The 21839-nt window shown below is 43.8% G+C and overlaps 1 protein-coding gene across 5 annotated transcripts in view; it reads left to right on the top strand.

Moving 5' to 3' along the window:
* SOBP (sine oculis binding protein homolog) overlaps nt 1–21839 on the top strand; it is a 119579-nt gene that overhangs the window by 58981 nt on the left and 38759 nt on the right. For 2 of the 5 annotated variants that reach the window (XM_074819408.1, XM_074819406.1), the window contains one exon: nt 6310–6405. The exons of 1 other annotated variant lie outside the window; for it this stretch is intronic. In XM_074819408.1, coding sequence (XP_074675509.1) covers nt 6310–6405 — 96 coding nt within the window. Of the gene's footprint in view, nt 1–6289; nt 6406–21839 lie in introns of all 5 variants that reach the window. 2 more of the 5 variants (XM_074819410.1, XM_074819409.1) reach the window with 1 other exon arrangement.

Raw genomic sequence — 21839 nt, 5'->3', positions numbered from 1 at the left:
TTAGAGTTTGGGTCTAGATTCATCATTGTCTATAATGGACATACGACAGTAAAGCATAAGCAGTTTTTATCAAGAGATACACTAACTACAGGGTCCCTTGTCTTGCTGAGAATGCCTGCAGGGAATTGAACCTCAGGCTCTACTTAGCAGTATCTTTGCAGGGACATCTTTGTTCCTTCTCAGTGACCATATAACTTCACTCTGTGAAAGGGACTCCACAGCTGTGGAGTCAGTACTGTAATATATAGGACCCAGGAGCAGCTGAGTGCCAGGGAGAGATTTCAAGAAAAGCTGTGGATAGATCCCAGGCAACAGAATGGCACAAACCTGTCTCTAGCAGTAAGCTCTCTGCTCAGGACCTGGGAAAAGCCACACACACAGTCCCAAGTTTTTGCTTGTCGCACCGATATTGTTCCAGTAGTTTCTATCCACTGCTGACTTCTTCCAGTGTAGGCAAGATCTCAATTCCTAACTTGAATAATGGGTGCGGATGTGCATGTGTGTGTTTGTACGTGTGTTCGTCTGTGCATTGGGGTGGTGTGTGGGGGAGAGGAGAGGAGGCAGCAAAAGAAGTCAGCAAACGCATTTCTGGTTTTCCTCTGCATACTTAATAAAGAAGTTTTAAGAGGGCATATTCCCAGTTTCTTTTTAACTTTGTAGATCACCTCCAGTAGACAGATTGTCTCGTAGACCACTTCCCCTCCCCTTGGCGATCAAATAACATTCCTGTGGTGACTATAGCAGTTGCTTACATGGAAAAATAACATTAGGAAAGTATTTAATGTATTTTTAGCTGTCTTTAAATGCATTTTAGCAGCTGGAAACAAGGGGAGTTAGTAGCACGTGACCTGCAAGCTCTCCGTAGACCACCACCAAGTGTGCAGAGAGCCACTGCTGGCAGAGAGACCCCAGGCTGGGAAACATTGGGTAGGGTGGTCACCTCTAACCTGGGGTGGTCACAGGAGGTCAGGCAAAAGGGATAACCTCAATTTTAGTGGGATGTAAATACTAGTGGTACAATAAACAACCAATGTGATTTTAGGTCCTTTATTTTCACTGATCTGACTTTTGGGAGATTTTATGAAACATTGTTTTGACATGTTTCAAAATACCTGGGACTTTTTCAGAAAGCTTGAGAAGATTTTAAATGCTTGGAGTGACAAAATATTACAACTGTAGAGATTAGTGAATAGAGTGCAGCTGAGAGAGGCAACAAGCTAATAAATACCGCTCATTCCATCACTCTGCAAATGAGGAAAATCCTGAAATCCTTGTGAAGGAGCAAACCTCTTGTCAAACATTAGTGGGAGCTTTCCCTAAGGGAAGACCTTCCCCAAGCCAAGGGCTCACTCGCTGTATAACTGCATGGTTGCTGAACCAGGGATGTCCTCTCCGGACTGTTGTCTCTGGCCCTGCTCTGCTCCCAGCGTGGAGCTACAACCTGGCACCCTGACGTCGGGCTCCCCCACCGCCCCAGCCCACAGCAAGTACGTTCATATTTCTGGGAAGAATATACTCAACAGATGGAAGTTTAGTACTATTTTTACTGTTGCTGGTACAGTGAATGTAGAGAGCATGATAATTGATTATATGGGACAACAGAAATGCACAGGAACTAGAATTTCAAGGATTAGGGTCTCCCTGAGGATTTCCTTCGAGTTTCAGTGAAGGGAGAGGTAACCTTTGTGGTGGAAACGGAAACACAGCTTTCAGTTCCCATCTGCGGCCAGCCTCCAGAGACAATAGTATTAAGGGTGATGTGAACTTCCTCTGTTCATCGCCACGGGACAGGAGCCTCGATGCAGTTATCTGCACTTCTATAGCAACGCTGTTCAACTTCTAGCAGCTTTTTTTTTTGTCCTGCGAGAGATGTTCAGCTAAAGCCTGTGTTTAACATGTCTGGGGGTAACGGTCCCATGTTTCATCTGTTTTAAAGGACATTTGTGGAAATTAGGTGGCAATTTAATCCTGAGTAAGCAGGCTAATATTCTGTCACTCTGTATTACTCAAGTGGCCGTCACTCCTAGAAAATAGATGTTAGGTGTTTTCAGTTAAGTGGCATTAAACTTTTGTGGACCAAGCAGTAGGATTTCATTGCAAATACTTTGTCCCATTTTAGTGGAAGCTTTGCATTAACAAGTTCCATCTTAATAAATTATTCTGTTCAGCCTGCCTTGTAACTTATACTATCATAAGATCCTGCCCTTAATATTAAAATGTAAACACAGATTTCCTCTCCCAAGGCATAAAAAGACTTACATTGAAGCTAAGAAATCCCCTGGATCAAGATAATTTTTCTCTCAGAATAAGGTGAAACAAATATCCATGCACTTTGGAGAGGAGGAGATTCTGCTGTAGATTTTTCTTCCTTCGTCTTGTTAAAAAAGGGAATCTTGACTTAATATATAGTCTGTTTCCAAACTATTGGCATCTTTCACAAATATAGGCTGGCTGGCTTATGATCAGATAGCACAGTTTGTGTAGCCAAAGATAGTTGTCATCATGCACTTATTAATGAGTACACATATCTCTGAACATCAAATGCTGTGCTATTTTCAGAGAGGTCCTTTCAGATCCTGTTTTCTGTTCCTTTTTCTAAATTTTTTTTTCCTTACCCTCCTGACATTTTCCTTAAAAGCTCAATGGCAGAAAGCAGAGGGGAAAGGGACTTGGGAAGGGAGATGTTCTCATCTGTCCAGCTTTCCCACATCAGGAGCTACTCTGTGCATGTCATTCCTGACAGATGTTTGCCTAATCTGCTCTTAAAAGACTCCAGTGATGGGGCTTTGACAGTCTCCTTAGGCAATCTGCTCCAGCACTTTGCTGTAGCTATCATTAAGAAGGGTTTCCTGATATCTAACCTGCAATTAAAGGCCACGATTTCCCACGCAACCCATCATCAGACTGACCTTACAGCCAAGCCAAGACAGCCCCACCAAGTCGACTGCATTTTCCTCACTAGATCTTCTTTGCCAACACTGCTCCTTGGGTACCATGCTCTCTTCTGCCAGGAGGAGCCAGGGTGGTGTGAGTGCCACTGGTTTTGTCGAGTGTCCAGCCCGGTGTCCCATGGGCTGGCAATGGGCAGGTTTCCCTCTCAGATCCCATGCAGCTGACGGGAAGGCGGCTGCCTGCCAGTACAGGCTATTGAATTAGGAGATTCAGTAAATCCCAGGAGAGGCACTGCCACAGTGAAGTTGCAGCAGTTTTGCACTGATAAAACTGGCAGAGCTCACCATGGTCCCAGGCCTCAGAACAGGAGCTGAAGCCTTTTTTGTCCTGGAACAAAATGTGCTGTGAGAGCAGTTGTACCATATATTGCGTATATGCAATCAATCGCATCTAGCATTTTGGACATACATTTTTTGATGAGAGCATTTCTATAACGATTTTGGCAGTTTCAAAGCATTTTAAAAAATCAGAGATCATGGGTTTGGCTTGGGTTTTTTTCAGTTGCTTCCTTTTAAACAAGAGCAGGCAAAATACATCCCATGGCAGCCAGGCCTGATGGAGAAGCTGTAGATGCCAGCCTGCTGTCTTTGAGGTCGAGATGCTGGGAAGTTGAGACAGTTGCTTACTGGTGTGCAGCAGCGATGGAGAGTGAGTCAGTGTAGATACAGGCACAGCACAATATTACCATGGCGAGATAAACGCTGAGCCACTTCTTTAATACGCTTAGAACAGTGCTGAACATTGTACGAGTGTTTCCTTCTGCAAATTATTTACAACTGGAAGATGGTAGTAATGAATTAATGTAAAGCAACTGGAGAATTAGCTGTGACTGCTGAGAATAGGTATGTTTTACAATGGAAACCAGCTGGCTAAACTAGGTATACTTTTGCTGACCTAGTAAATTATAGAAGTATGTAACTAGACTGGTTTTGAGACAAGGAAATTTTGGTGACATCCTAAGTTAAATAAAATAAGGTTTGCATCAGTAGGAGGGGGGGCACGTTGCCATCAACAGGAGTGAATAACCTTTGTCTAACTGGCAGTTTTGGTAAGCAGGTCAAGGTCGGTGGTGTTTGTCTCTATTTTTTGACACACACACTACAAACACCCTGATATCCATTTCATTTTACAAGGTGTGTGCGTGCACCAAGATAATGCTCCAGAGGGTCACTGGCAGGTTACAATGTGCCAGCCGTCACGTGCACAATGTCTAGAATAGTGCCAAGATACAATTTCAGAGGTCTGGGGGCACTGATAGCATTCAGAGCCCTATGTAACACCTGTGCCCCGTGCAACATCTCGCTAGCTCTGTGTCACTGAGCATCCCGTTGGCACCTGTGATCCTGAGCTGACAGGTCCGTTTCTATTTGTGCAAGGCATTTTTAAGGCATTCATCCCCCAGTTGTCTTCTAGATGACCTGGAAGAGCTTCAGCGAGCTGTGCATATTCCTTCATGGAGGAGACGAAAAAACAAAGTTTGTTTTCAAAATGAGAATTGGGGGGTTTTTTTATACAAAACTCTGTCAAATTTGAACTTTGTATTCTACATAGCATGGAAGGTACGTTTATTGTGTGAGAGAGGTTTCAGTTTCAAACTAATAATTAAGAAGAATACATTTAAACCTTTGTCAACATATAAGTGATTTCAGGTGCTCAGGAATGATCTGCCTCTTCCTTGTGGTTTGAAGGAAAAATTTTAAACATTTTCCACCCTGCAGCTATTGAGGGCAGTGAAAGAAAATACTTATAAGCTGCTAGGAAACATACAGAATAAACTTGTTTCCCACTTCGCGCTTCTTGTAATAATCATCAATTTAGGTGTTACTTGAAACATACTTTTGGACAAACTTAGCACTTTTAAAAAGGATTGGGCAGAGTTTGTTCACGCCCCACAGCTGACAAGCGAAGGCCCAAGTTAAAGCCCACTGGAGTCAAGGGACTTTTGATGAGGTTCAACCCCTTCATGTTTTCCTAAAAATCCCTGCTGCTGTTAACCCACGGCTCCCCTTTCCCACCCCGTCTCCCCGGGGAGAGGCAGAAGCCTATTTGAAGGCAAACAAGCCGTAGAGCCTACAAGGTGTAAATATCTTTCATAAATGCCAACACTGAAAAAGCCTGGGCGCCGGGAGTGTGACACACGACGACAGGCAGTTCACGCCATGCGAGGGGGGAACAATATGCCAGCGCTGCCGCAGCCGTCGAGATGTGCGTGCATTGCACCGGGCATCCCTGGACCCCCCCGCCCTGGAGAAGGGTACACGGGGCAGCTGGAGGGACGGGGAGGGGGACTACCTGCTCCTCACCCCATTGCCTCCGCCTGCTCCCCTCGCCCCCTCCTTCGGTCGCCCCCCTCTGCCCTCCTCCTCTCCCCGGCTTCTTTGGGCAGGGGCTGATTTAAATAGGTTGGCAGGGAGCCAGGAGCTCATCATTTTAATGCAGTGTAAAATGGAATGTGCATAATTATATGCAAGCCATATGTGAGGGAGACAGCTCAGCTGTGAATTTCGGGAGGCTGCGAGAGGGAGAGAACGAACAGTCAGGGATCAGATGAGATGGAGCGGAACGGAGTGCAAGTGTCACTCAAATGAACAGTGTAATGAGTGTATTGCTGACACTCCTCCTTTCACCTGCTTCTCCCTTTTGCTTTAACTTGAAAGCAGAAAACGCTGTAGATGAGAAGGGAAAAATACTATATGCAAGCAGGATTGCTAATGGGCTCTGGTAATGTCTCCATTTAAACTTCAGCTTTCTTAATTAACAGCATAGTTCCAAATAACCGGTAACTTTTAATGCATCTTTGTCATTAAATATTTTGACCGCATTTGACTGAAGGATCATTGTTCTCACTAGATGATTGCTCCTTTCAAAGCTTCACTTAAACATGGAGGGGGAATCCATTTATCTATAGTAGTATTACATGTAAATTATGAATATGAAATCTTATTTATTTTTTTGGCCTTGCTGTTAAACTGAAAATACAAATCTAGGGATTGCTTAAGCATGTCAAAAAGTTTAAAAGAGTACATATATAATGTAATCCTGAAAAATGAAATGGAGTTAATTGAAACCCTGAGTTACTCACAGTTTCCAGCTCAAATATTTCATTTTGGGTTTGTCTTTTGTTGTTCTAATTATTACACCACAATGAATTTGCATGTTCAACCTAAGCTATGTAAGAAAACAGCATCCCAAGTTCTCATATCTAAAAGGTGTACTGCGTATTTAAAGAAACTTTTTAATAATGTTGTATTTTGGGATTCCCGTCTGTTTTAATAATCTGAGCTGTTATGCTTTTAGCTATTTTTTTTCCTTCCATTATTTGTAAGTCCCTAAATAGGCCATTATATTTCCCTTCAGGCTAGAGATGAAGATGGACATGCTGAAAATTTTCCCCAGCAGCACTATGCTAAGGAAACTCCAAGACTTGCCTTCAAGAATAACTGCGAACTACTTGTAAGAATAACATACTTACAACAAGTCTAGATTGTTACTTTAGCACAGTGAAAACCGTTTTTTTTTTTTTTTGAAAGGCTTTTTGTTCATTATGACATACATTATGAAATATGATAGGCTTTTTTTTTTTTTCCTGTTTAGCGTTCTAATGCTAGTTCTGCTATCCGTGAACAATTTAAGATCTCAAATTGCTTGAAAAATCTCTTATATTTGATGTCAGCACGTGAATGGCCTTGTCGTACTACCTTGTTTCGCATGGTAAATCAGGGAGAGCCATGCAGGGAGCAGCTGGTGATGCACGAAAAGCCCCCCCAGCCCCGAAGCACCCCAGAACTCACTGTCCCATCCACCTTTTAGCTCTGCCTTGTTTTCAGGTGGCAGCGGTGCGTTTTGTTCTGCTGACACACAGTACTCCCTTTAGAGCTTGCCTATTTGTCCACCTTCCTAGCTGCATGCGGGTGAGAGCATCTCTCCTCTCCTCTCCTCTCCTCTCCTCTCCTCTCCTCTCCTCTCCTCTCCTCTCCTCTCCTCTCCTCTCCTCTCCTCTCCTCTCCTCTCCTCTCCTCTCCTCTCCTCTCCTCTCCTCTCCTCTCCTCTCCTCTCCTCTCCTCTCCTCTCCTCTCCTCTCCTCTCCTCTCCTCTCCTCTCCTCTCGGAAAGAGTGAAAGCCAGGAAAGCACATACAGGGAGCCTGAAGTGTTTACAAGCCGTAAGAGAGATGATATCAGCTGTGAAAGGATCTCTGTTCCAAGGCAGGGTTAATTCGCTGTTCATTTTAGCATTTGCAGCTAGGCAAGATTAAAAGCAAGCAGGAATGCCTATTATATTTCTATTAAATGAATCTGTTGGGACCTAATGTTCTTGATTAGCTTGCGAAAATGAGTGCTCCACGATGAGTTTTTCTGTTTGCCTAAAGTAAACAGAGAATGAATTGTAATACATTTAAGAGATTCACACATGGCTTTCAAAAAAGGAGTTTTGGGCAAATGGTAAATCTCTCCCTCTCATTTGCCTTTCTTCTCGGCCGTACTTAAGTAAAATATATCATTTGGCTAAATGGAAATATTTGTGGAGAGCCAGAACACAGGGTTATATTTTGAAACAACAACACTTTTTTTCTCATTATAACTACAGAAGAGGTGGGTGGTGGTGGAGGAGCAAGCTGTGTTTCCTCTGCGTTAAAACCCGTGTCTGCCTCCCCCATAGAGGATGCAGAGCCAAACGCTAATCTTGGTGTCCCAGGTGCAACATACAGTGAAGTCGAGCTGATAGGCCGACGTAACCCAGTGCCGAAGCCAGCCCCCAGATTCAGGCAGTTGATCAGAAGAGCCCAGATGTGGTGGCCAGTCCCTGCTCCCGGCACTGGCCAGAGTGCAATGCATCTTGGCCACACCTGCACTAGTAGGCCCGCAGGCTCTCCTACCTGCCAGGCATCCCCTGTGCTGAGCCATTCCGTGGTGAGGTAATGACAATGCATTTTAGAGCCACAGGTGTCACTCAGAAGGGTCATCTTGCTCCCAGTATAATTCTCCCCAGGCAAAAGCAACGTGACCCATGAGACTTGATCTTGCTTCGTCTTAAACCCCTTGCAAAGTTCCTGTTGGTTTCAGGGGCAGCAGAGTTAGGTCCTAAGGGGAGGAACACAAACACAAAAAGTGATTCCCCAGTTCAGTCACGATTCTTGTGCCAAATAAGTGAAACTGTTTCTTCAAGGCCATGCTTAATTACTGTGCCGCTGGTCAAATTAGGCCTGATAAACCATTGCAGCACACCAAGATGGTCCTGAAGTCAGCAGGGCTTCTTGGTGTTGGAGGAGTTTAGGACTAGAGTTGGGAGACAGCACAATATAAGTCATGTATTATTTCAATTGAAAATCTGCTTTATTTTTAGTGCAAGCAATCAATGAACCAATTAACCCCCTTTGTACTATTAAAATCAAGCATTATTTTAATGCCCAGTTAATTATTACTTTACTAATATGCATTTAAGTTTTTGCTTTATTATATCACTCCTGTACCTGGCAACAGCTCAAGTCATCCAAGTTAGTCTTTCATGTGCTTTTTTGGACAAGTTTCAGTTCTTGTTTAAGGAAGTAATAAAAGCAATTTGTCATAGTTTTATTTTTCCTATGCTATTGGAAACAAAATTGGCAGGGATGTAATCTGTACTCAATTTGTATGTGAAAAAAAAAGTAGACATATAATGAATATGTACCTCTTCTATCTTTAAAGATATATTTTAGGAACTTTCAGTGAAAATACGATGTTGAGCCTAGGCTTTGGGGGCGGGGGACTAGTGTTATCTGTCAAAGATGATGTGTGTTTCACAGAGAGGTAGTGGTTTTCCTATATTTTTACTTTTTAGGAAAAAATGCTATATTAAAATGTGCTCAAGAATAAAGTGAGTTTCACAGGAACTGGCCATTAAGACAGCATCTTTCTCCTAAAGGCTAGTCAGTATTCCTAAGTTCATGCTAGGAATTGTCTCCTTGGGAGGAGAGAGGGCAAATAAAATATGAAAGAAAAGAGCAGGGACAGCTGCTTCCTCTAAAAAAAATCTTCCCAATAGTAAAAACTTACCCAGAGTCTAACAGTGCAAGTCAGATGCTGGCTGAAAAGCTGAGAGTTTTTAAATGAAAGAGAAACTGAAACTTGTTTATGCTTTTGAGAACTGGGAAATCCTTGGAGTTTTGTCAGTGCAGTTGAGCATAAGTACTGTAATAGCCTGTCAGGTGAAATCGGAGGCTTCAGCTCAAAAGTGCTTTCTTTGCTTTAGGGTTCAGCTGCCATTTTCCAGCAAGGTTTGTTCTGGCAAGCACGGGCTCTTCTGTTTGGGACATGCTTGTGCTGGGAGGGTGCTGCCAGGCAGGATCCAGGGGCTGGGGTGCTGCTGCTGGGTCTGCGTGCCAGGGCTCTCCTGCAAGAGCCGTGCTACACCGGCTGAATCTTAACATCCCAGTCACAGGCACACGCAGCAAACTTTGACTCCTCAGTACTTGGAGAGATTTGAAAGCATAGTAACATAGAGTATTACAAATTGTATGCTTTCTTCATTGCTTACTCCTCAGAAGAGGAGATAATTTGGGTAGTGAGGTACAACTCAGCTATTTGGGGTATTTCTGAGAGAGAGCGCTTGATAGGAAATAGGAGGATGAAAGAGTATAATTTAGGCAAAAGAAACCCCTGAAGTGTTTACGGTAGTTCTGCGCATTAAGAAAAGCAGTGACAATTCAAGTTTTTGGTTGGTATAGAAAGCCATTGTGCAGTTATGGGATTAAGTTAGGGTATTCGTTTGCCACACTAAATCCAGATACGTTGTGTCATGACATTTGTTGTAGAGTGCAGAAAAAAAAAGTGGTTCAGATGCTCTAGTCAATGAGGACATCAGATTTTCCTTGTGAACCTTTCAGTGTTTTTGAGAATCATGTTTGCTTAAGTTTAGCTACCCATGATACTGGGAAGTACATAAATTTATTTTTAAACAACCAGGCCAGCATGCTGTCTTGGCCAGCCATCCACTCTTCACCCATAGGCGCTGCCTCAGGATTTTAATTTCTTATTCCACAAGTGGCTGGAAGCTTTTCTTTCAGGCACATCTCTTTGTTTCCAGAGGGAAAAGGCAGAATTTAGTCCTCTGGAAGCTGATTGTCAAGGAACAGTACAGTCCAGCTATTAGTGGACGTGGAGAGAGAGACAGGATTAACTGTGAAGAAAGGGTAGGCTGGAGTGAAAAGGACAGTGAAAAGCTCACAGCCCCAACTCTAGCTGACTGAAATTCCTGAGCCATTGCCTAGAGAAAGGAAAAATCCATCTGGCACCTACCCAGGTTAGTCAGGGTAGGAAGAGCCATGCTTGGATGCCTTTTAACAAAAGTGGGAAAGAAAAACCAACAGTTTGTCCTTCCCGCCACCCCCCTCCCCCACCACAGTTACCCAGAATATTGAGTCAAGGTTTCACATTGGCATGCTGCTGTATGAGGAAAGGAGGGTATGATGGGTTAAGGAAATTAAACACCAGGTTGCTTTCCAGATCATTTGTTTATGGAGATGATCTGAGTACCACCCACCGCTATGGGATTACATGTAAAGCAAACAAATAACCAAACAAAACATAAACACCGTGAAAAAAAAGATCATTTCCAGTCCCACACTCAGCTGTAAGCCATGGTTTTCTTGCAGTAAAATCATGATCTTTTTCTCTTTGAAATCAAAAAGTCTGCTCCTAGTAGTTCTTCTCTGGGAGGAAAATTTGTGAGTCCAGTATGTGATAAATTATAAGGTAGCCCTGATGCTTGGAAGCTGTTACGTAAAAGACACAAAATAAAACATGCATGTTACTGAATTTAATGCAAACTTACTTATAGCCAGTTATCTTTAATCGCTAACAAAAGAGGCAGGGAAAGCTCTGAAAACACTTCTACAACTGAAACATGAAAAGCAAAATGTTCTCCTACAAGCAAAAGGCCTTTGGGGAGGCTATGGCAAGGCTGAGAGGAGCCAGAGCTACAGCTGATGCTTCAGTTGAAGTCATGTCACTTTGCTCTGCTGTTCCAGTACTAGAGGCAGGGCCAGGAAGCATGGCACATGTGGGGCATCCAGACAGGGTGGCAAGGATGCAGGCAGGTTAACCTCAGCATTATGGTACTGGCATGTGGGAAAGATTTCATACCTACAAGACTGATTTTAAAATGCACTGAGGATATTTGTGATCAGATGAGTTAAACGTAAATATTCATATTGGTATCCTTTGGAGGCCATGAGAGTTTTGGTTTCAGAAAGTGAGGTTTGAATTCTTTTTTTGAAAGTACCTGACCTGTTTCCTGTGCCCCAGTCAAGCAAAACCGCTCCCTGTTAGTGCTTCAGAATTAAGAGAAAATGCCTCTCAGTCCATTTATAATCACAGTGCCTTCAAGGGGGGACTGAATTAGCTTTGTTCATCCCCTGTCTTGCCTCTCCACCCTTTTTGTCTCCCATGCTGCCTCCTTATTCTTAGCAGAGAGGATAGAGAAAACAAAGATTCTTTCCCTTGTAGCTCTCTCTGGCTCTTCCTTCACCCTGTTTGGTGAAAACTGGCAGAGGGAGAGGAAGAGCACTTCCTTCCTTCATCCTGGCCCAGGCTTTGGGATGCACAGAGCTTTTGTCCAGAAAGCTGGAGCGGGACTGCCACCCAGCAGCTCTGAGGGATACAGGGCCACATCTAGCCTTTAAGGTACCAACCTTGCAGACAGGAGGTGATTTTCCCACCCTGGAGAGGCAGGAGGAGAGGGGAGGATGAGACCTGTGACACCCTGTGGAGCTCCAGGTCGTAGAGCTACTGGTACCAAACCTGCTGAGTGTAAACCCCCATGACGATGCCTACAACTGTTTCAGCATCACTCAACATTTGCTGCGTCTTATGACTGGTGCTATTTTTTGGTGGTTTACCAATGGATTTCATCAGTTTCTTGCTCAGTTTGCCACCACAGTCTGAGAGCAACTGGTACTGCTCCATCAGCTGCACCGTGGCGTAGGCAGTGATTCAAGCAAATGGCCATGCAAAACCCATAACAGCCGATGGAGAGCCTGCTGTTGGTTTCAGGGGCTTTGGATCAGGCACAGAGAGCTGTCAGAATGGCAGTTATGGCGCTGGAACAAAAATATTGAGAAAAGCAATTGTAGCAGTGAATTGATACTGATGTTCTTAAAACCTCAGTAATCTTGGCCACATGAAATTCAACCTTCCTTGTGACTGAAATAACAGTGAGGCTTAGGTCATATTGTAGACTAATCGCCTGTAACATTTCATTTTCAAAAACTAAATTGTTCATGAGTTATAGCAGAATATTTTAAAAAGAACCTCCCCAAAACCCCACCAAAAAACTTACATTCTGTTTCTTTTCAAGCAAGGGCAACAAACCAGGCAAAATTATTGTAAAGGTTTTTTTGGTCCTTAATTGCTGCCAGGCTGAACAAAAGGCTATGTGGTGTTCATCTTACGCATACTCTTAAAGACTGTTGAAGTCCATGGGTGCTGGGTGAACACGCTGAAAAAAGGCAGCGCTCAGCCCACAGGCAGATTTGTGGCCCCAGGGGCAGAGGGGAGCCCCAACACCCGGCTTGGGTTGACCCTCCCTGCCCAGTCCCTGCCTGCGCAGGTAGGCGCCCACGGGGTGCTGGCTGCCTCAGCAGCTGCACCCTGATAGGTATCTCGCCGGGATAATGCAGGACCAAATACAGAGCTGCAGTCTGCCAGCCGCCCCGCGATATGCTGTCCCTGGGAAGTGATAGGCTCTGTGCCTGTCTACACAGATCTATTTACTGTTTTAGAACAAACACGGCCACTGTCTTGCCCGGCACACAGACTGTGTCCTTCTTGCCCTGCTTTTTAATTATATGGTTTTCTATCCCGTAGAAGTGAAGGTCATTGCTCATGTCACAGCAGCATGGGCTGGACCTGGGAGGTTTGGGACCTGTTCCTGAGGCCGCAACAGACCTTCTTGGGGGTCTTGAGAGATTTCCTTGATCTTTCAGGCCTTCTGTTCCCCTTCCCCTGTCCTGCATGACCATTGTGCTAAAGAAATATTTTTCTTGATTCTCACCATGTTTAGGATTCCACAACCTCTGATCCAAAGCCCAGTGAAATCAATAGGATCCCTCGCGTTAACTTTAAGTGGGCTCTGAATGACGACACCCTGTATTCTGTAGACAAGAAAAGACAAATGACTGCTTTGAGATGTCTTCCCCCTCTCTGACCAAAAGCTGCTGTAGGCCAGCTAACAGCTACTTTGAAGTGTACAAAACATGATCTTTATTAATAATATTTAAACTGAAGGTTGCAATCAGAAACCAGCTATAGGAACTTATAGAAAATACAGCCCTGTCATAGCAAGTCTGAGATAGCAGCTCTACTGGAAATAAGACCCAAACCTCACTCCTTTTATACTGGAGGTTAGCAAGTGACCATGACCTACAGCATTAAGGAGGTCGAGGGATTCCCCACTCTTGCAGAGGTGTGTGGGGGGGTGCCATTAACCCTCGAGAACAGCAAGGAGGATAAGTCTCTGCCAGTTCCCACCAACACATAAAATACAAGGTATAAAATCCCAGGAGCATGGGGAGCAGGGAGAAGGAAGGGACAGAAAGGACAGGGGGATAAAAGGAATGAAGCTCCCCCATGGCCAGGGGTGCGGCTTCCTGCACAAGCAGGCTCTACATAATCCCTGCCTTTTTGGTCCAGTGGACCAAATTAAGGAAGACAATTCAGGGAGCTAAAGAGGTGGAATAAAAGGTGTGACAGTGAGAGGGGCAGGCAGCACGGGAAGACGAGCAGTGGGAACGGGGCAGATTTGGGAAAGACCATGGATATGGACAGTTGGGTGTTTGGCTTCCCAGAGCCAAGAGCGATTCATATCCTCTTTCCTGCAGCACTCGCCTTGGGTACGCTAGAAATAGCAAGCAACTTCGCCTCAGTGTCTCTAGTTTTGCATTTTCCTTCATACCAGTACAGGAGCATTATTTTAGGATGTGACACATGACACTTTGTGAGCACAAGCCTGCCTTTCCTCAGAAGGAGGCATGTTTTCTAATTTTTAACATCACCATTATTGTTTTGAAAGAGAAGTAAAATGCATTTGATAAAAAGGAAAATAATTAAAATCCCATTACAGCTCCAATTCTGTCATCTTCCTTCCCAGAACAAATATTAAATTTTTTATTAATAAATGTGCAATTACTGGTGACCTCTGAATAATTTCTCCAACCTTAATTTCTCCTCACTGCTATACTGTGTTGTATTACTCTATTTTTACTCTTTGCTTTCCTCATTTGATGTGTTTACTGAAGATACAATTTTCATATTAAACACGTTCTTGTTGAAAAATTGTTTTTTCAAAAATGATTTTTAAAAACTACCAATCTCTTTATCGACCATGAATCTAAACAAGTAAAAAGTTAAGAAACTGTTAGCTGAAAATGCATTTTTTTTATCAGGCTACTTCTTAATAATGATTTCAATAAATCTTAAAGTAAAAAAGCCTGAAAAAAATTGTCAGCCACCCCCCCCCCCCCCCTACCTCTATAAAACTGAAAAAAAAGGCAGGTTTGTATCCCTTGGAAAGAAAACCAGTTGTGAATCGTGGCTTTGCTTTATGAAACTGGCATTCATAACCAATTTAAATAAAATTCAGACAGTTTTTATAGAACGTTAAAGAATAAAGATATGCCTTGTTCCAAAGGAAGTGAACTGCGGTGAAATAAAATTCATCAGATTTCCTTCCACATAAATTGGAAATAAAATTTCCAAAGTCATCACCCAGAGCTATAAATATTTTCTTCTCGCGGTCTGTGCAGAAGATGCAGATGACTTGTTAGGGCCCATGGGGCACCCTGGCAGCTTCCTGGGAGGAACCGTCCCTCACACTGCATCTCGCAAGGGCCATACCTGCAGCGCAGGGTCAGGCCATAAAACTGGCCTTAGTCCCCTGGTGCTCAGGTCCTTTTATTCTGACCTTGGCTGTCACTCATGCAGGGTGTTAACGAGAACAAGTTTTGTCAGGTCTGAAAAGATGCCTACATTGACCAGTGTGACTTTCTGTAACAGTGCAGTTGGCTTATGCCTCATCTTCCTGCATGCATTGTCCTCCCCATTAAAAAGGAAAAGAGTTTGAAGGCTTTGACCCCCCTAAAAGCCAACATACAGTGATAAGAGAGTGGGATTTTGAAAATCAGGAACCCATACTCTTTTTATTTCTCAGAATTAAGATCCAGCCTGTGGGAAAGAGGGTTGAGAAGAGCCTGGCCACCGTTCAGCTGGACTGCAGGGAGGCTGGGGGTGCTATGGGATATTGAGTGTGTGGCCCCCTCTCTTTGGGAATCCCTAGGACTGTGCAGGGCTTCCAGGAATGACATCCCAAGACGGCAGAATACTGTCACACAGATATCTGAAAGCACAGCGAAGAAGATCTGTCTGCAAGGAGCACATATCTCACTGCTCTCTGCTGTCTGTAGCAGACACCTTTTTTACGTCTCAGCAGTGACATGTATTATATTGCTTTTGGGATGGGAAAAAAACCCCAAAATATAAATCCTACATTTTATTATAGAATTTAATACCAATAATTACTTAAAATCTAATGAATTTCAGTTCTCACTTAATTGCTTTTGAGTAGTTCACTTAACTTATTAAAAAGAAGCAAGGACATATTCATTTAATGAGCAGCAGCAGCCTTGGCCTAGCATCTGCCTACATTCTCTTTTCAATTAATCAATTATAGTCCAATGGTGTGTAATTACACATTAAGAAAGTTATTGGATATCGCAGCATGGCTGTCCCAGGGGGCTCATGAATACACTAATATAACACACCTGTAATGACCTGTTCTCAGATCTGCAAATTGCTCCCATTTCTCTCTCTCTCTCTTATTGCTAAATGAAGATGAGAGCAATTACCATTAACTTTTTGAGTCACATCTAGTCAATGAGAGAGAAAAAAGATCCCTACCAGCATTCATAATAAATCTGCCTGTTGGTAGTGAGTATTTTAACTGCACCAGGCGTCAAGCTGGAAGGCAGTAAATGCACATCGGGATTGCACAGGGTTGTGGGGATCCCGGGGCCAGTCTGGCCTGAGCACACGCCTCACCTGTAGACGAGAAAAATAGGCAAGCAGCAAAACCTCATCAGATCACATCCAGATGTAATTTGCCTGGCTTGGTTCAAGTCAGATCAAACTCTGGAACTGATCCCTATGCAGTGGCTCTAAGTCTTTGCATAGCAACTAAGCCATGTTGCTGTTGTGTTGAGGTTTTTTTTGAACGCTAGAAAGAACAAAATTTACTATGTAATGGCAGAAAGGCTTTGGTTGTGCGGGAGGATACAGTCACCAATGCTCTCTTATTAATGCATAACAAATGAAACCAAGCAGAGACTCTTAATCTGCATAATGAAGTCTGACAGATTCTAAATTGGTGATTTAGTCAACTAAAGGGTCCAAAAATGCTCTGTGGAAGTGAGCTTTTGATGGCTCCATAAGTCAAACGGGGGATGATATCTGTCAACATTTTTATAAATGTTGTCTTGCACAGTGTGATTTCGATGTGCTGTTGCCTCTCTCTGTGAAGAAGTGTCTGTTTCACTACATGAAGTTTTCTTGTTCATGCTTTCATTTGCAGACTGGGGTCTTTCAGGTGGGTGTACGTGCAGATCAATGTGTAGCAATATCTTGAGCACAGCTGTTCTTTACAAACAGGGTCCATTTTGCTCATAGTAATCTGAATTATTGCCATGCTGTATGCCTTGCACCAAACTAGCATTAACAACTTCAGTGAAACCTTCATCATGCTGGAGGTTACTTCTCATTTGAAGGACTATGCATGTCTCCTTGTGCTTGATATCCCTCAGGATAACACTCCTGTGGGATTCAGGTGGTCTCAGTTGCACTCACAGTAAGGCAATGCATGTTTCTGTCTGAGATTGAGCTGGGTCAGCATTTCATTCTGGTTTTCACCTTTGTCATGTTTCTTCCCAGTTTCACAGCACCCTTTGGTTTAGGACACAATTTGGTTCATATGCCTTGCTGTAAAATCTCAGCATTTGACATCTGGGCTGGACTCTCTCTAGGTCCCATTGATAGTTAACAGAGGAAGGCAAGCACATCTAAAGTGTGATTTACTCAAAATCTAAATTAGGTGATGATTTAGGATTGGCTAAACCACCTTTAGATGCGCCTATTTCTGTTCATTAACTAGATAAATACCTTCTGTATGACAGCTATGTTTTCGATAGCTACAGTCATCATTTGAACTGCATATTTCTGCATGTGTCTAACTTCAAGCTTGCACCTAGAGCCATTCAGTTCAAGCAGAGGGACTGCTTGTATGTTTGAAGTTAGGTATCTGCTAACTTTGTGTTAAAATGTCTGGTCTCCAGCTTTGACATGGGGATGCTGTTGTTTAATTGCCTTCGCATGCAATTTGAGATTGAGATTAAAATGTTAGAAGCGCAAAGCCATATCTATTATTTAATGTTGTGTTATACTCCAAATAGCTAACAACAGCATCCTTGGTATTTGCAGAGAAGTTCATTTATTATGAATTATTATCTGACACAATAGGAGAAAACAAGTTCTGAGGTTTACTTTTAGGTATTTAAAAACAATTTGACTGCCCAGGCACTGCATAGTAACTGATGCAAGCAGAACAGTGAGTGTGGATCCCACAAAGTGATTGAAGTGTGCATGTGTACAATGTTCTCAAATTCTGCTCAGTGCACAGCTTTGTTTATGCTGGGGACCAAAATTAAATTCTGTCCTTTTTTTTTTTTTTTTTTGATCAGTGCCTGAATGATCAATTAAAAATGTTTTAAACAGAGAAAGGAACACAGTTATAGTCTAGAGCCTTAATATGCAATACACTGTTCAGTTGTACAGGCTAGTTAAATATTGGTCCTAAAATACCTGTCAGTTGGCTGTGTAGTTTTTGTGTGTCTGATGGGGAGGAGGGTGGTATTTCATTCGGCTGCAAAAATTCGTTTCTAGCTGCAAAAATTCATTTCTAGCTGTATTCTCTGCAAGATGCTGTAACTCTTCGCATGTCACTTTCCTAATTGAGCAATAAACTCTGTATTGTACTAATACTTTTTATTATGAGAAATAAACACGCTTCTTCTAGACAGGCAGAGGAATAATTGACCACCTGTGGCCAGTCCTAAATGAACATTACTGCACATGCCACTGAAATTAATGTCTCCTTAGTCAAGATGGGAGACAGTCATTTTCTGAGAGATTTTTTTGTGGTTAGGAAGCTAACACACCCAATACATTTCCACTTTCTAACAATGTGGATTCCCGACTGCCAAGGGAAGAAGTGCTTGGTGCTCACTTGGTTACTGACCCTCTCTCTGTCTTTGGGATTCAAACAGCAGCTTCATTTGTTAAACACATTAAGCGAAGGGCCAGATTCTGGCTTGACCCAGGGATACCTTTATATCACTCTGGCAATAGAAAGAAGTCTCAAAAGGTGGTGTGCCTGTAATGTATTCCTGTGGCTCCTTTCTGCTGCCAGAGTGGTGCAAAGGAGTCTCAAAGTGGATGAGAATCTGTCCCAAACGTAGGTTTATGTAATGCTGGATGATAGCACTAGGACATTGTGCTGGTGTATCGTGTTACAGCTGGCCCAGTACCAAGTCATAAGGGCTGAAGGATGCTGGAAACTGAAATATTAAAGAGCTAAGAGATTGACTCAGTAGAGAGAAATGGTAAATGCTTCTCTTATCACTTATTTTTCACTTTGTATTAATAAATCTCTGGGACCATATCTCATGTAAATTGCCAGATCCTTCAGGATCCAGTCTCTTCTTTAAACTGGCAGCACGGCGTGCCACGAGGGAAGCAGGCAGGTGAGGCTCCTGGGTGTGCACACACCTGCAGCGTGTGGTGCCCCTGCCAGAGCACATGCCCGGGGTGGAGCACGCACACCCTCACAGGCACAGGGGCTGCACAGGGCCTAGAAAATGTGTTCAGTCTTATCTTATGCATATCCTGTTTCTTCCTTTCCAAGAGATTGCAGGGGGTTGTGTTGAGCAAGTGCTTTTCTCTCCAGTGGGTCTGCTCGGTGTATTGCCACAGGGCTGTGTTCTGTCATCCTTATTCACCACACCACGTTCATTTAATGACGGGTCATAGCTGATGTACTTGCACAGTCTGGCAGTCCAGCTTTAGGTCCCTTTTCCCTCCAACACAAAGTAGGGCTGAAAGTCTCCCAAGTAGTGAGACCTGGCTGAGGCCTGCACGAGTACAAGCTGTCCAAAATTCAAACGAGATTAGCTCGAGATCACTGTGGTTGGTGAAAGGAAATAACCACAGGGCCTGGCTGCTAAGATACTCCCCGCATAAATGGACATATTTGTCTGCATTGGCTATCAAAATCCATCCTTGGAGACCTTGCTGAAATCTCCGCTGCCCTAAGTCACCCCACAGCTGCAGTGACAGAAATGGTGGCTTTTCTCTCCAATGCCACCCTGGTGAGATGTGTCCCTTTGGTGTCCCTGAGCTGCTGTCCCTCCATGGCCACCTCTGCCAGGAGATGGGGGCTAGGCAGACCGCAGCACCCTGCTTACGTGAGCTGCAATATCTTGCTTGCATATTTGGAAAGCAGGCCATGCTTGCCTCCATCGAATTTACTATAATCCCACTGGTGTTTGTCTCCAGCTCAGCTGAGTCAGTGTGAGTGCTGGGATGAGCCATCATGTAGACAAGTTTGGCCCAGTTTCCCCCCCTGTGCTGTTAGAAACACCTGCTGAAAGCAAATCTGATTAACAGAGTGGAGAAAATAGCTCTGCTATAAAACATTGAGGATTGCCACTAGTGCAGGTACATTGTGCGCAGAAGGTGAAATGCCTTTTTGAATGTTTGTGGACTGATGGACACTGCAGTTGATGGTCTCTGCTGGCTGTCTGTGGGCTTCCAGGTGCTGAGCTAGCAAAATCCTGTGTGGCCTGAGGAATCTGCCTCTTATTGTCAGAACCCCATTTTGACTGGCAGAGTGGCAGCACATTGATACGATTCACAGCAGGAGTGTCGTGGAGGTACCACATCCCTGGTGTGCAAAACTGTGGTCCTGCACCAAAATCCATCTGGATGAATGCAGGTACTCATGCCAGAGGTATGAGCTATTGTGGGCATGGGGATCTTCCAGTGCTCTCAGGGTTAGAAAACTGCAAAGAGGGTGACTTCAAAATGGCCTGGACCTTGTTGATCCTCCAGGAACTTCACACTTCTGTCTTAGAAGAGAGATTTGGAGAATGCATGGGTTGTGGCACTCAGAGGGAAACAGAAGTGTTTAGGTTTCAAGTTGTGTGTTTTCTCACTGCAGCTTGTTTCCTGGGTGGGATTTGCTCCTTTTCATAGCTGTAAATACAGCACCCGGGTGAGCTCTGGGAGGAGCCTGACTTAAGGCAGGTCACCCGAATTTGAGTCAGATGCTTCATCTGAATATATATACAGTGAAAACCTGGAAATGGAGAAGATCTATTAGTTCCTTCAGCTGTTGCTTCGATTCTAAAGCATATCTATAATGTGCTGTAAGCTGAGGGGGGGTGGGAAGAGAAAATTGCTCACTTTTCTTTAAATGGAGAAGCAGTGAGTATACGCTCTGGTCTGAGAGAAACCACCCCGTAGTCTTGACAGTGTGTGCTCCCTTTTAGACAACCTCACTCTTCAGTGAAGGTGGTGGGGGCATTTTGAAGCTGTGCCTAGCACCCCTGCATGTAAGCATGAATAGAGTAAGAGAGCAAGTGAGAGAAGAAAAAGGGCACAGACTTTTGATGAGGATAGGAAAGTGATTTCAGGTGTTTGTGACACCACGCAAACCTTGCGTGGTTAGTATCTTCCTGAGCATGATATACCCTGAAGGGTGGAGGAAATGGTAACAGGTAGAGATGGGGTGGAGGGAGGGAAAACTACCTGCAGATGTGGCATATGAAAAAATCCAGAGACAATGCAACTATTTTTAGCAAAAGTGCAAACAGTGATAGATGCCACAGGGCTGCTGTCACTAAAATTTGGCTATAAGCAACATATTCATATTTAAACAAGTCAGCTTTGCACATTGAAATGAGCAAACACTGTCTCTGTGCTTGTTTGTTTGTTGTGCAGAAGCCATCAGCTTTCGCTTCTTATCCCTTCACCGTGGTGGTGATGCGGAGTCATGATGATGGATCGACTGTCTATCTAGCTTATCTGCAAGGCCACAAAACATTTATATCTTATACAGTATGATAGGTTGTTCTCATGCAACAGCGGAAAATAGGAATTTGGGGCTGCCCTTGCAAAAATACTCTCTCCTGCACAACATTGCCATTCCGGTAAGCTCACTTGGCACAGTTTGTACAGCTAAGCACATCCACTGTGAAACCTAACACTGGGATGCACATGAATAAAATCACACAAAATCAGGAGAGGAGCGAGCATCAAAGAAGCTTTTGAACGCAGGGGGCAAATCAGCAAGGATGGAGTTCCTGCAGCTTCTCTGCTGCTTAGAGGAGGCCTGTGTCACTTCTCGTAAAAGGCCTCTGTCTTACACCAGCATTGTACTTGGCCAATTATCTTATTTAGGTATCTCATATATATTTAGGTCTTGAAAAGGTCAACAGCAGAGCATGGCTGGGCACGTTTTTTGAAGCTGTAGGACTGGAAGCTTTGCTTCTAGCATCATTAGAAAATAATTGCTGTGAATGTCCAGGGATTTGAATCTACATGTTGAAGTTCTGAAAAGGAGGGCAGGAAGGTTTAAAACATTATTGAAACAGCTGGTGCTAATGTTACACTCGCTGCAGATGCCAAGCAGGGAGCAAGCAAAGAGCACTGGGGGAGCTCAGCTGCTGCACCTCACCTGCCTCGGTCCCTTTGCACTGGGAGCCCATCTCCTCAGGCTGCTCCTCTTGTGACTGTCCCCAGCACAGAT

Source organism: Strix aluco, chromosome 3, assembly GCF_031877795.1.
Source record: "Strix aluco isolate bStrAlu1 chromosome 3, bStrAlu1.hap1, whole genome shotgun sequence".
NCBI lineage: Eukaryota > Metazoa > Chordata > Aves > Strigiformes > Strigidae > Strix > Strix aluco.
Note: the sequence above shows the minus strand (reverse complement) of the source record. Positions and strands in the feature narration are given on the sequence as shown.